The 13,502-nt window shown below is 41.6% G+C and overlaps 1 protein-coding gene across 1 annotated transcript; it reads left to right on the top strand.

The window, feature by feature from the left end:
* Nucleotides 1–10: 10 nt before the first annotated feature.
* Nucleotides 11–13,502, top strand: kctd2 (potassium channel tetramerization domain containing 2). Its single transcript, XM_055924957.1, has 6 exons — nucleotides 11–672; nucleotides 960–1,068; nucleotides 1,224–1,315; nucleotides 1,599–1,694; nucleotides 1,891–2,016; nucleotides 9,334–13,502. The coding sequence occupies exons 1-6, from the start codon at nucleotides 322–324 to the stop codon at nucleotides 9,361–9,363; spliced, it is 804 nt and encodes a 267-aa protein (XP_055780932.1). The 5' UTR covers nucleotides 11–321; the 3' UTR covers nucleotides 9,364–13,502.

Genomic DNA, 13,502 nt, shown 5'->3' on the forward strand with positions numbered 1-13,502 from the left:
GGGAAACGACACAGCGGAAGTATACAGTAATGACGTTCCAACCCGGAAGAATTGCCCTCTTCTGATTAACGTTTGAATAAACAAGAATGGCCAATTTGTTTTAGGAAAACATTGCAAGCGATGTTGCTTAAAAATATCGTATATTTAAACTAAGAAATATAGATGTCTTGTTTAGAGGTCTTGTAAGGCGTGGACATGAACGAATGTGTGTAGCAACGCCCTAATGTCAGCCACCTTGTTGGAGAAAAAGAGCCCCGTTGTGTTTACAAATCGGTAGGAATTATTGTTACCCTGCAGTGTGATTGTTTTGTCGAAGGAAATATGGCTGAATTGCATGTTGTGGAGCAGAGTGGTACTAGCACTATAGGTCAAACCGAGCACCGTGATGTCCGAGGCTCTGTTCGGCTGGCTTCGTCCAGTCTCATGGTTCCGCCGCGGAGTAGCTTGCCCACCAGTCCCGGGGTATCGAGTACTAGCAGAGTAGTGTTTGGGTTCTCAATGAAAAGCAACCCCAGTTCCCCGTCAGAGCCAGCAGAGAAACCCGGATCCCGCTGGGTTCGCCTCAATGTTGGTGGAACCTACTTTGTCACAACCAAACAGACATTGTGCAGGGATCCCAAATCGTTCCTGTACCGATTGTGTCAAGAAGATCCGGATTTGGACTCTGATAAGGTAACATAATCAACCATAATGTGTGGCAAACCGTTCTATCATTAATCAAGGTGCATCAATGTAGCATTCATAATGCATTGCCACTGATGATCATGCATGAGATTACACCCAAACACCTTCAGCTAAAAAAATTCAAAAGTTGTAACGCACATCAAAGTCTACTGCTCAGCTATTTGACAGTAATGCAGGATTTGATCTGCATGTGAAGAAGCACCAGAAAAACATTTCTGACACTAAAATGGCAGGCATGCAATGGGCTTTTTTTCTAACTTTTATAAATATTTTAGGATGAGACAGGTGCTTACCTGATTGACAGAGATCCCACATACTTTGGCCCCATTCTGAATTACCTGCGGCATGGGAAACTGATCATGGACAAGAACCTAGCAGAAGAAGGTAAGACTGTCCAAATAATAGTTCCCCAAATTGTCAAATACAATCCCTATCACACACCATGCTTTTATTTAGAAGCAATGGGATTCTGCAGATGTGTGATACAGGCCCTTTCCTTATTAGTGTCATGTGACTAAACTATTGGTTGGCTGTCTCAGGTGTCCTTGAAGAGGCGGAATTCTATAATATTGCGTCATTGGTGAGGCTGATAAAAGAGAGGATACGGGACAACGAGAACAGGACATCTCAGGTATGCCAGGGAAACGCAGAGAGGATGAATGGAAAAGGCCTTAGTCTGGGATGGATGATGGCATTGAGGCTGTGAAATAACACATGCTAAACCAAACACTAACATTCAGAGGATGAATGTGTTTACAAGTCTGTGTTTGTGTGTATACTGGCACACGCACACACACCACTCACTGTTCCAAAGCAAAACACCTACCCGCCAATTAACCCTAATGTGCTCTGGTAGACACATGTCACTGTGTGGAAACATGGGGCTTTTATTGTAGTATCTGTTTTTCTCTCAGGGCCCAGTGAAACATGTGTACCGAGTGCTGCAGTGCCAGGAGGAGGAGCTCACCCAGATGGTGTCCACCATGTCAGATGGCTGGAAGTTTGAGCAGGTGGGCCTAGTAGTCCTCATGTCACACTTGTCTTTAAATCCATAGGTCATTGGTGGTAAATGTGGTCATGCCCATACCTTTTTCCAGTGCCTTAAAATGTTCTTGTGAAATTTCAAAATATGCCTAAAATTTCATGTGAAGTTGACTTTTAAGGTAATTTACAATCTCGCTCACCCTTTCCCATCTCCCCTCACAGCTCATAAGCATCGGCTCGTCCTATAACTATGGCAACGAGGACCAGGCTGAATTCTTGTGTGTCGTTTCCCGGGAGCTCAACAACTCCACTAACGGCATTGTCATCGAGCCCACTGAGAAGGCCAAGGTGAGATCAGCATCTGAGAGTGTCTGTGAGTCATGTGTTAGGCATAAAGTCAGAAAAGTCTCACGTGTAACATCAAAGTTTGTCAGGCATTTTCAGACTTCAAAAATTGTGTAATGTATAGATGAGGCCTCATCCCACGTCATCGGTTGTATAGATTAGGCTTCACTGTTTTATTCAACCCTAAATGAATGGGAATGATAGGCACTGAATAAGGTCATGAAATCAGCCGGTGCCTAATCTTGGAAACCCAGAGCTAAAATATTGCGTAATTACATCAGATGCTCAATCGAGTTTGAAAAAGATACTAGAAAGAGGAGCAGAGCAGTAGCTGCATCCCCCTCTCTCTGCAAGTTGTGGGCAAGTCTATGGGCCAAATGTCCCCTCCCCTTCCTAAAATTCGAAAAATGCAAACACCTACGAAATCTGGATTTTTCCGAATGATCAGTGACGGAAAAATCTGTGTAGGGTCGTTCAATGTAATTTCAGCAAGCCACGACACCCATCATCTCAGAGATTGTTCTGAAATCGTTTCTGTAATTAGAAACAGATAAGATGAGCATTGCAGAAACATTATTTTGTTGAAATATAATTTGATATCGGAGGAATTGCACCCAAATTGTCAATTTTTAATTGATAAGATTGATATAATATTCAATTAATGATAGTACCTAATATCTAATTCGGACCAAACTTTTTCTAACAACGAGTAAGACTAGAGGAATCCAACAAGTTGTCATAAGCCATCCACAGACCACCCACATCCCACGCCAATCCCACCCCAACAAGTATATACTACAGTATCAGTTCTCTGTTTGACAAGTAGTATGAAGCTGCGGCTCGGAGTATTGTTTCTTCATCCTATATAATGTATTTTCAGTGAATTTGTTGGTGTTTCTTTCCCCTGTTCAGAGCAATGTGTAATTTAAGTTGTTTATGTCCCATCCTACATCATGATATTAGGAGTTTCTGAACACTAGATGGTGCTGTTCCTGCTATTAAGTTATTGTTAAAGGGATAGTTCACCCAAATGACAAAATTACTAATTGGTTTTCTTACCCTGTAAGCAGTCTATGGATCAGGTATGACAGCAACCTATGCTTTGGTTTGCAGGTGATTCACACTCACACAATAGACACACATAAGCTATCACACATAGACACACAGACACACAGAGAGCCAATGCTGCTGTCACATGTTATAGAGAAATTGAACCACTGCACTCTTCCTGTTTCACACTGTTAGGTTCTAATTTACAGAGTAAAAACTCACCGGACACTATGAAAGCTCAACCCAAGTTTATTCTTCCCAGAGGATCAATACAGCTGCATCAGCTAGACAGAACCTTAGTTAGTTGCTAGACAGAACCTTAGTGATATCTGTTCTTCCTCACTTCATCTGACCTGACCTCTGCCCCAAAGTGCTCACTCCTCCCCAATTCACGGCTGTTATGGTGACTTGTACCAGACTGTATCTCTTCTCCTCTCAGAGGATCCTTCCCATAGGATGCCTGATGGCTAACAATAACATATCCTGACATAATGTAAATGTTATACATTACCCTCTCTCCTTCAGTGACATGAATAAGTATATTTCATATTCTCAGAACCCAACAACACTGTGTATTTAAATACTGTATCCCCAATATAGCTCATTCTAATATTTCTACTACTGTAAATTGTATTTTATTTACACTGTTTATACACCCGCATGTTTATATACTGGATTCATGAGATAGCTCACTCTATTATATCTACTGCAATGCATATCATTCTTAGTATATCTTGTGTAAATTCTCCCGGTATACATATGTATAGATTGCATTTTGATTACTATTACAATGCTATTTGGGTTGTTAATTGAATTTGTCCCGCCGTTCTTGATTTGTTATTTATTTTATATTTACACTAGGCCTGTCTGTGTTCAAATTCATCCCAAAGGTGTTCGATGGGGTTGAGGTCAGGGCTCTGCAGCCCAGTCAAGTTCTAACACACCGATCTCGACAATCCATTTCTGTATGGACCTTGCTTTGTGCACGGGGGCATTGTCATGCTGAAACAGGAAACTATTGCCACAAAGTTGGAAGCACAGAATCGTCTAGCATGGGGCTCCCGAGTGACGCAGTGGTCTAAGGCACTGCATCGCAGTGCTAGCTGTGCCACTAGAGATCCTGGTTCAAGTCCAGGCTCTGTCGCAGCTGGCTGCACAATTGCACAATTGGCCCAGCGTCGTCCGGATTAGGGGAGGGTTTGGCCAGCAGGGATGTTCTTGTCCCATCGCGCTCCAGAGACTCCTGTGGCGGGCCGAGCGCAGTGCATGCTGACACAGTCGCCAGGTGTATGGTGTTTCCTCTGACACACTGGTGCGGCTGGCTTCTGGGTTAAGCGGGCATTGTGTCAAGAAGCAGTGCGGCTTGGCTGGGTTGTGTTTCAGAGGGCACACGGCTCTCGACCTTCGCATCTCCCAAGTCTGTACGGGAGTTGCAGCGACGAGACAAGACTGTAACTACCAATTGGATACCACAAAATTGGGGAGAAAAGGGGGTAAAAGTTTTTTTTAAATAAACAATCGTCTAGAATGTCATTGTATGTGTAGAATTAAGATTTCCCTTCACTGGAATCAAGAAGCCTAGCCCAAACCATGAAAAACAACCCCAGACCATTATTCCTCCTCCACCAAACTTTACAGTTGGCACTATGCATTCAGGCAGGTAGCGTTCTCCTGGCATCCGCCAAACCCAGATTCGTCTGTCAGACTGCCAGATGGTGAAGCGTGATTCATCACTCCAGATAATTAATTTCCACTGCTCCAGAGTCTAATGGCGCCGAGTTTTTACACCACTCCAGCTGTCGCTTGGCATTGCGCATGGTGATCTTAGGATTGTGTGCGGCTGCTCGGCCATGGAAACCCATTTCATGAAGCTCCAGACGAACAGTTATTGTGCAGACGTTGCAGTTTGGAACTCGGTAGTGAGTGTTGCAATCGAGGACAGATGATTTTTACGCGCCACTTGCTTCAGCACTCGGCGGTCCCATTCTGTGAGCTTGTTGGCCTACCACTTCACGGCTGAGCCGTTGTTGCTCCTAGACATTTCCACTTCACAATAACAGCACTTACAATTGACCGGGGCAACTCTAGCCGGGCAGAAATTTCATGAACTGATGTATTGGAAAGGTGGCATCCTATGACGGTGCCACATTGAACGTCACTGAGCTCTTCAGTAAGGCCATTCTACTGCCAATGTTTGTCTATCGAGATTGCATGGTTGTGTGCTCGATTTTATACACCTGTCAGCAACGGGTGTGGATGAAATAGCCGAATCCACTAATTTGAAGGGATGTCCACATACCTTTGTGTATATATACAGAACCAGTCAAGTTTCAACACACCTACTCATTCAAGACTTTTCTTAATTTTTACTTTTTTCTACAGTGTAGAATAATAATGAAGACATCAAAACTATGTCTTCACTAGTGGAGCACCTGATAACATCTTTTGATTAGGATTTGTTTCCCTGTTTGAAGCTATTTGAAGGATCTACATTTGTAAGTGCCATTGCATTGAGCACAGCCATTACACTTGTAGTTTCCATTCGGTAATACGAGCATTCATGAGGTATTTAAACACACAGATTCTTTCAGGGTGTGTTCACGGTCATAGTGACACAACTGCAGATAATACTTCAATGTACAGTACCAGTCAAACATTTGGACACACCTAGTCATTCAAGGGTTTTTCTTTATTTTTACTATTTTCTACATTGTAGAATAATAGTGAAGACATCACAACTATGAAATAACACATTTGGAATCCTGTAGTAACCAAACAAGTGTTAAACAAATCAAAATATATTTTATATTTGAGATTCTTCAAAGTAGCCACCTTTTGCCTTGATGACAGCTTTGCACACTCTTGGCAGTCTCTCCACCAGCTTCAAAAGGAATGCTTTTCCAAGAGTCTTGAAGGAGTTCCCATATATGTTGAGCACTTGTTGGCTGCTTTTCCTTCACTCTGTGGTCCAACTCATCCCAAACTATCTCAATTGTGTTGAGGTCAGGTGATTTGTGGAGGCTAGGTCATTTGATGCACCACTCCATCACTCTCCTTCTTGGTCAAATAGCCCTTAAACAGCCTGGAGGTGTGTTGGGTCATTGTCCTGTTGTGGTAGCCATGCTGGTTAAGTGTGCCTTGAATTCTAAATAAATCACTGACAGTGTCACCAGCAAAGCACCCCCACACCATCACACCACCTTATCCATGCTTCACGGTTGGAACACATGCGGAGATAATCCGTTCACCTACTGGTTGGAACCAAAAATCTCAAATTTGGACTCATCAGACCAAAGGACAGATTTCCACTGGTCTAATGTCCATTGCTTGTGTTTCTTGGCCCAAGCAAGTCTCTTCTTATTGGTGTCCTTTAGTAGTGGTTTCTTTGCAGCAATTCGACCATGAAGGCCTGATTCACGCAGTCTCCCCTGAACAGTTGATGCTGAGATGTGTCTGTTACTTGAAGCATTTATTTGGGCTGAAATTTCTGAGGCTGGTAACTCTGAAAATCAAATCAAATTGTATTTGTCACATGCAGACGTTAATGCCAGTGTAGCGAAATGCTTGTGCTTCTAGTTCCGACAGTGCAGTAATATCTAACAATAATAGCTAACAGTAATATCTAACAAGTAATCTAACAATTCCCCAACAACTACCCAATACACACAAATCTAAAGGGGTGAATGAGAATATGTAAGTATATGTAAGTATATGGTGCAATAGATGGTATAAAATACAGTATATACATGTGATATCTTACATTACTCATATGTAAACATTATTAAAGTGGCATTATTTAGAGTGCATTGTATAAAGTGACTAGTGACCCATTTATTAAAGTGGCCAGTGATTGGGTTTCAATGTAGGCTGCAGCCTCCCTGAGTTAGTGAATGCTGTTTAGCAGTCTGATGGCCTTGAGATAGAAGATGTTTTTCAGTCTCTCGGTCCCAGCTTTGATGCACCTGTACTGACCTTGCCTTCTGGATGGTAGTGATGTGAACAGGCAGTGGCTCAGGTGGTTGATGTCCTTGATGATCTTTTTGGCCTTCCTGTGACATCGGGTGTTGTGGGTGTCATGGAGGGCAGGTAGTTTTCCCCCGGAGGTGCGTTGTGCAGACCGCACCACCCTCTGGAGAGCCTTGCGGTTGTGGGCTGTGCAGTTGCCGTACCAGGCGGTGATACAGCCTGACAGGATGCTCTCGATTGTGCATCTGTAAAAGTTTGTCAGGGTTTTGTGTGACAAGCCAAATTTCTTCAGCCTCCTGAGGTTGAAGAGGCGCTGTTGCGCCTTCTTCACCACGCTGTCTGTGTGGGTGGACCATTTCACTTTGTCTGTGATGTGTACACCGAGGAACTTAAAGCTGTCCACCTTCTCCACTGCTGTCCCTTCGAAGTGGATAGGGGGTGCTCCCTCTGCTGTTTCCTGAAGTCCATGATCATCTCCTTTGTTTTGATGACGTTGAGTGAGAGGTTGTTTTCCTGACACCACATTCCGAGTGCCCTCACCTTCTCCCTGTAGGCTGTCTCGTCGTTGTTGGTAATCAAGCCCACTACTGTTGTGTCGTCTGCAAACTTGATGATTGAGTTGGAGGGGTGCATGGCCACGCAGTCGTGGGTGAACAGGGAGTACAGGATGAATTAACTTATCCTCTGCAGCAGAGGTAACTCTAGGTCTTCCTTTGCTGTGGCGGTCCTCATGAGAGCCAGTTTCAAAACAAGTAATTTTTTTCATTTCACTTCACCAATTTGGCCTATTTTGTGTATGTCCATTACATGAAGTCTGAATAAAAATCTATTTAAATTACAGGTTGTAATGCAACAAAATAAGAAAAACGCCAAGGGGATGAATACTTTTGCAAGGCACTGTATCTTCTGTATACCACACCTACCTTGTCACAACACAACTGATTGTCTCAAACGCATTAAGAAGGAAAGATATTCCACAAATTATCTTTTACCAAGGCACACCTGTTAATTGAAAAGCATTCCATGTGACTACCTCATGAAGCTGGTTGAGAGAATGACAAGAGTGTGCAAAGCTGTCATCAAGGCAAAGGGTGGCTACTTTGAAGAATCTCAAATCTCAAATATCTTTGGGTTTGTTTAATACTTTTTTTGGTTACTACATGATTCCATATCTGTTATTTCATAGTTTTACTCTACAATGTAGAAAATAGTAAAAATAAAGAATGAGTAGGTGTGTCCAAACTTGTATATATATTTATTATTATTATTTGTACTTGTTTGACATTTTACTGCATTGTTAGTAGATAGTAATATAAGCATTTCGCTTCACCCACTACAACACCTGCTAAACTGTGTACTCAACCAATACATTTTGGTTTGATTTAGATTTTTGTTTACCTTTACCCTGTTTGAAATGCTAACTTTTTTTTCTAGGTAAACAAAACCAAAACATGAGTTGCTTTCATACCTGGTTCATAGACTGTTACAGGGTAAAAACCAATATGTAATTTGGGTGAACTCTCTCTTTAACAATGGGGAGGGAGGGATTCTTTTTTGAATCACCTAATAGGAGGAACAACACCATCTAGTGGTCAGAACCTGGTCATATCAGGATGTAGGATTGGGCATAAACCCAACAACTTCAATGACTAATTTCTTAGAACATGGTACAAAAATATCAACATATTCACTAAGAATACATTACACAAGATGAACAAACAATACTCAGGGCTGCAGCTCCATACTACTTGTCAAACTGATACTGTATACTCATTGTTGGGGTCAGATTGGCGTGAGGTGTGGGGGGTCCGTGGGTGGCTTTACACCGTTTCTTTGGATTCCTCATGTCTATCTCAATGTAGGAAAAAGGTTGGTTTAAATCGAATGTTAAGTAGTATCTTTAATTATATATGAATCCTAAAAATTTAAATGGCCAATTTGGGTGCAATCAATTAGCTTAATTTCTCAGAGATCAAATGCGTTGTTGTTGAATGGTTGAACATAAAATACTGTAAAAACACCAGCAACTCAGCTCCAAGTGATTATCATTTGGGAAAGCTGTTCCAAAGTATTCCCAAGCACAAGAGAGAGATTTATGATCATATACAAATGTAAGCAAGGTTTGAAATTATTGTTTTATTTAAATATTATATATGTTTGGACTTCTTGCGATCAATTTGCAGTCAACAACTTATTTGTATTCATGACCTGGCCCCCTGACCATCCTCTCAAGAAAGAATTAGCCCGCGGATGAATCTAGTTGATGATCCCTGATCTAGACAGACACATTTTCTCTCCTTACAGATCCTCCAGGAGAGAGGTTCACGGATGTGATGAGACTCCCAAGCCTGAGCTCACCCTGCTCAGCTCATGTGACATTTTCTGATGTCTCCTGCACCATCTCAGCTATGGTCCAAACCTTCACCTGTTCCACCTCCAACCCCACGCCCCTTTCACCTCCCCCTCCTCTGGGTGTGCCTTTCCACAGTGTGGGTGGGGGGGGGGACAGTGCTGCAACATAACCCCATTGTCATTTCTTATTCTCAGTTATATTCATGAACATTTTGAGAGATTCTGAAGAGATGACAACAGAGTATTATTAAATGCAATACCTGTTGTCATAAGTTGGCTTTTGAAGATTCAGGTTTTGCCCCTGATCATAATCCCCATCTTGTCCATAGTACCTCCACACAGAGCTAAATCATTGTCACCTTCCTCATTCAGGTGATCACACAGTTAGTGGGGAGCCCTTTCCTTGTCTGTCCGGCTATGTCGACTTGGCGGAAATCTGTGATAATCTCCTCAGGACTTTCAAAGGACAAAAAAAGGAAAACTAAAAATCTACTGACTGTGACCTGCCCCACCTACAACCCTGAATATCCACCTATGGGGAGAGATGATACTGTTAGCAACATGGCCCACCCTCTGACCTCCAATCCTAGTCCTTCCATCTCCACAGCTGGAGCTCCAAGACAGTTCATAGTCGCTTGGGAGGCTGAAGGCGGAGAGGTTGGGCTAAGGACAGTGAAGCCATCAGAATCTTCTATAGCCCTCAAATTCAAATCTGGACCTCAAAGCCAGTTCCTCTGCTCCCCCCCCCATTCTTCCCCTCTAATCAGGGACAGATTTAAATTTGGGACACGAGGTGGGTGCGATTTTTAATTATCAGGTAGGACAGAAAACCAGCAGTAGTATGGACCTTGTAGTGTAAGATTTGAATACCCCTGTTCTACAGTATCTCTTTTGGTCATCTTGTGCAGTCAGTCCTGCTCTCACAGAAACGCTTGCATAACAAAACTAGAGGATAATGGGGAGGAACAGACCCTTGTCTGAGGGTCCACCCCACTGTGGTTCATCAGTGACTTTCACTGCTGAGTGCTGAGCATCCATCACCCTGAGCATCCATTTTCTTTTTGGTCAAAGTCCTTTGTCACCAGGAGGGCACATCTTTTTTTTGCAGCCGCGCTAGGGATGTTTCAGTGCAAAGGAAAACACACAACTTAAAAGACTAAACCACACACATGTACACAATTGTCAGGCATGTGAGGAATATAAATCTATATATAATGAAATTATATGGAAAAAATGAATGCAAATTATTAATTTTTGTCATATATTTGTGTAGTATGGTGAGTTTTATTCCATTCGGGGAGGACATATCACTCCTCTTGGTGTTTCCCCCAATGACAAAAGTGTAAGTTTGTGTATGCAGTGCCTCTCTGCTATACGTCAATGATTGAAGATATGATCAGCGACCCAGAGTTTTTCAATGACACAAATTCTAAGTAGATTTTCTGTTCCTTATAACCCTTTCAAACGATCCTTATTTCTCGCAGCTCTATTATGTTCTCTTTGCATATCCTAAAATTGTAATCAGAGATAAGAGACGGGTTACTGAAAAGCTTTTATTTGAAATGAAGAGATGGCATGTGTCCAGTACAGTGTGCCTGTTGGACCTGTGATCATCTGTAATCTGCCTAGCCTTGTTACATTTTCATGCCAATTATCACTCACTGTGCATTTGCCTGCTACACACCTTGGCGTATGTTCAGGTAACAGCTTTGCTTTACATTTTGCAGTATGCACTGTTTAGTAATTCTAGAGTATGCTGAAATGAATATTTGACATACATACTCTGGAATTGTTATAGAGTATGTATACCCACAGGAACATTGGGTATTGAAATTGCCTCATGGATGGGACATTTCAGCTTCTTGAGTTGTAATGTTGGGGGAAAATAAGGAAAAGTGTTACATCTCTCTGTGCCAACCAACAGTGATGGGTACAAGCTTGTCTGGAGTATACTTCTCTTATACGCATATCATTGTCCCAGGAGTAAATCCTGGTATTACCCCATTTGTACTACATTCTGTCAATTTGACTGTGTACTTAAAATAAGTACCCCATAGGTGACCAATATCACATCCTTTTTATTTCACGGGCGTCACATAATCTGTACACCTTTTCCTGTGTATAATGAATATTTGGTGCAATTATGTTATAGTGGCATGTGTAAGAATGCGTTCAACTTAAAAACCACACCCCAAAATAATTACCTGTGCTGTTGTTATGCTCCCTGACTTTTTTTCTTGTGTGACTTTTTGTTTTTACTCTTGGAGTGTATGTTGTGCAATTCTACTACTAAACTGGGAGAAAACTGCAGTAGCGCACAGACTGTGCTGCTGGAAGAATGACTGACTGTCTGATAGAGGCTCTTTTTCTCCTCTTTGGGCCTTTTTCAAAGCCCCTGGGGGTTGATCTCTTTCCCTTTGTCTGTCTGTGTCCAGTGTTGTGCCTTAGACGTCTTTCGTGCACAGTTGTTGCTCCTCTCGCATTGGAAATGAAAAGCTACGAGGCACCCGCGTGGCGTGGTTCCTCTGTTGGTTCGATCTCCCGTTATTAGTCAGCGAGAGGAAAACTCCTGGAATAGACCATGACCGAGTCTATTCTGCCGTCATGACTAGGTCCCGTTTGTTTACGTACAGTGCAGATTATCAGGCTTAACTCCTTTTCTTTTGTGCCAATACTTTTTAACCAAGCCCCCCCCCCCTTATTGATCCCTGTACCTTAGCTCTTGAACCTTTTGCCTGTTAGTTTGTCGCTGCATTCCTTTGTTTTCTTTCCTGTCATAAATGTGTGGACTGTAGGTGCAGTTGGCCTCGTAAGTTTACCCCACAACCAGCTGAGAGGCAGAGAACAGGAGACCGTGGTTGTAGTTGTGATTTTATCTCAGTAAAAGGTTCCTTCCACCAAGTCGGTGCCTCTTGAGATGTGTAACTTGGTGAAACAATAACATTTGATTTCACCTCATTTTTTTTTCATTTTTATAACCGGCATTTACAATTCAATGTTGGTTGGTGCACAATTTCACTTAAAATATCAAAGGGACTCAAAAGGCACTCATTTCGTGGAACGAACCAAAAGCCAGCAGTGTACTTTTCTTTTGGGAAAATGGCAAGACATGTTTATTTGGCTTTCTTTCTTGAATTGCATGTTTAAGGCAGCTTATGTTGTCTGTTTTGATCCCATGACAATTACACTGACAGAACTGTTTTGTTGTTGATGTATGCATTCACTTTGAAGCACTTATTTTTCACTCCAGTGAACCCAAATTTCTCCTTTTGACATTTCTTTGTTTCCTTTTATACTTGAAGATTGGTTCATTCAATTTTGAAATTGAACTTTGTACTTAGATACAAACGATCATTGCAAAAAAAATAAAGTGTTTCCCCTATCACTGCACTATTCAGATATGAGCAATTTTAACAAATCTGCAAAAACACATGCAGTGTACTAGAGAATACGATGTTGTGTACTGGAATTTGTCTGACATCTGTGTTAGTGCAAACTGTATATGGTGCATGGTTGGAGAGCAGAGGGAGGCATGGCTGTAGTAGGTGTAGATTTCTTGTGTTGAACAGTGAGTCTGCAACTAGAAGTATTCTCTAATCATGTTTTGTTTCTGTTGTTTTTGTGTCATGTCAATTTAACAGTTGCTAAAAAATAATAATAACTAGTTTTAAAGTTAACCTCGCTAAATTAAGACTCTTTGTCTATTGAACACTGAACAAGTCTGCAGACCCCAACCTTGGATTTAGTAATGACTCAAACTAGAAGTCCACATGCAAAATGAAGAGAGGATCATTTTAATCCGGGCTCATTCTACCATAGTTATTAATCTGTAACATCTGCATGTGTTTATACACATACATGCTTGTACACCCATTTAGATGTACTGAAAACTTAAATTATTTTAAGTGTATTAATTTATCAACAATATTCATGTCATGTGACTATTGTCAATGGAGACTGTGGAGAACTATTTTGAAGTTGAAACAACATTTTATCTGATTTTCCTTTTATTTATTTTATATTTTGGAATTTTGTCTACCAATGCAGTTTCTTTAAATTGAATAATTTTAACAAAATCCAGTCTGGTTTTTAATTATAAAATGTGTCTCTGTGTTTCAAAA

This window comes from Salvelinus fontinalis, chromosome 1 (genome assembly GCF_029448725.1).
Source record: "Salvelinus fontinalis isolate EN_2023a chromosome 1, ASM2944872v1, whole genome shotgun sequence".
NCBI lineage: Eukaryota > Metazoa > Chordata > Actinopteri > Salmoniformes > Salmonidae > Salvelinus > Salvelinus fontinalis.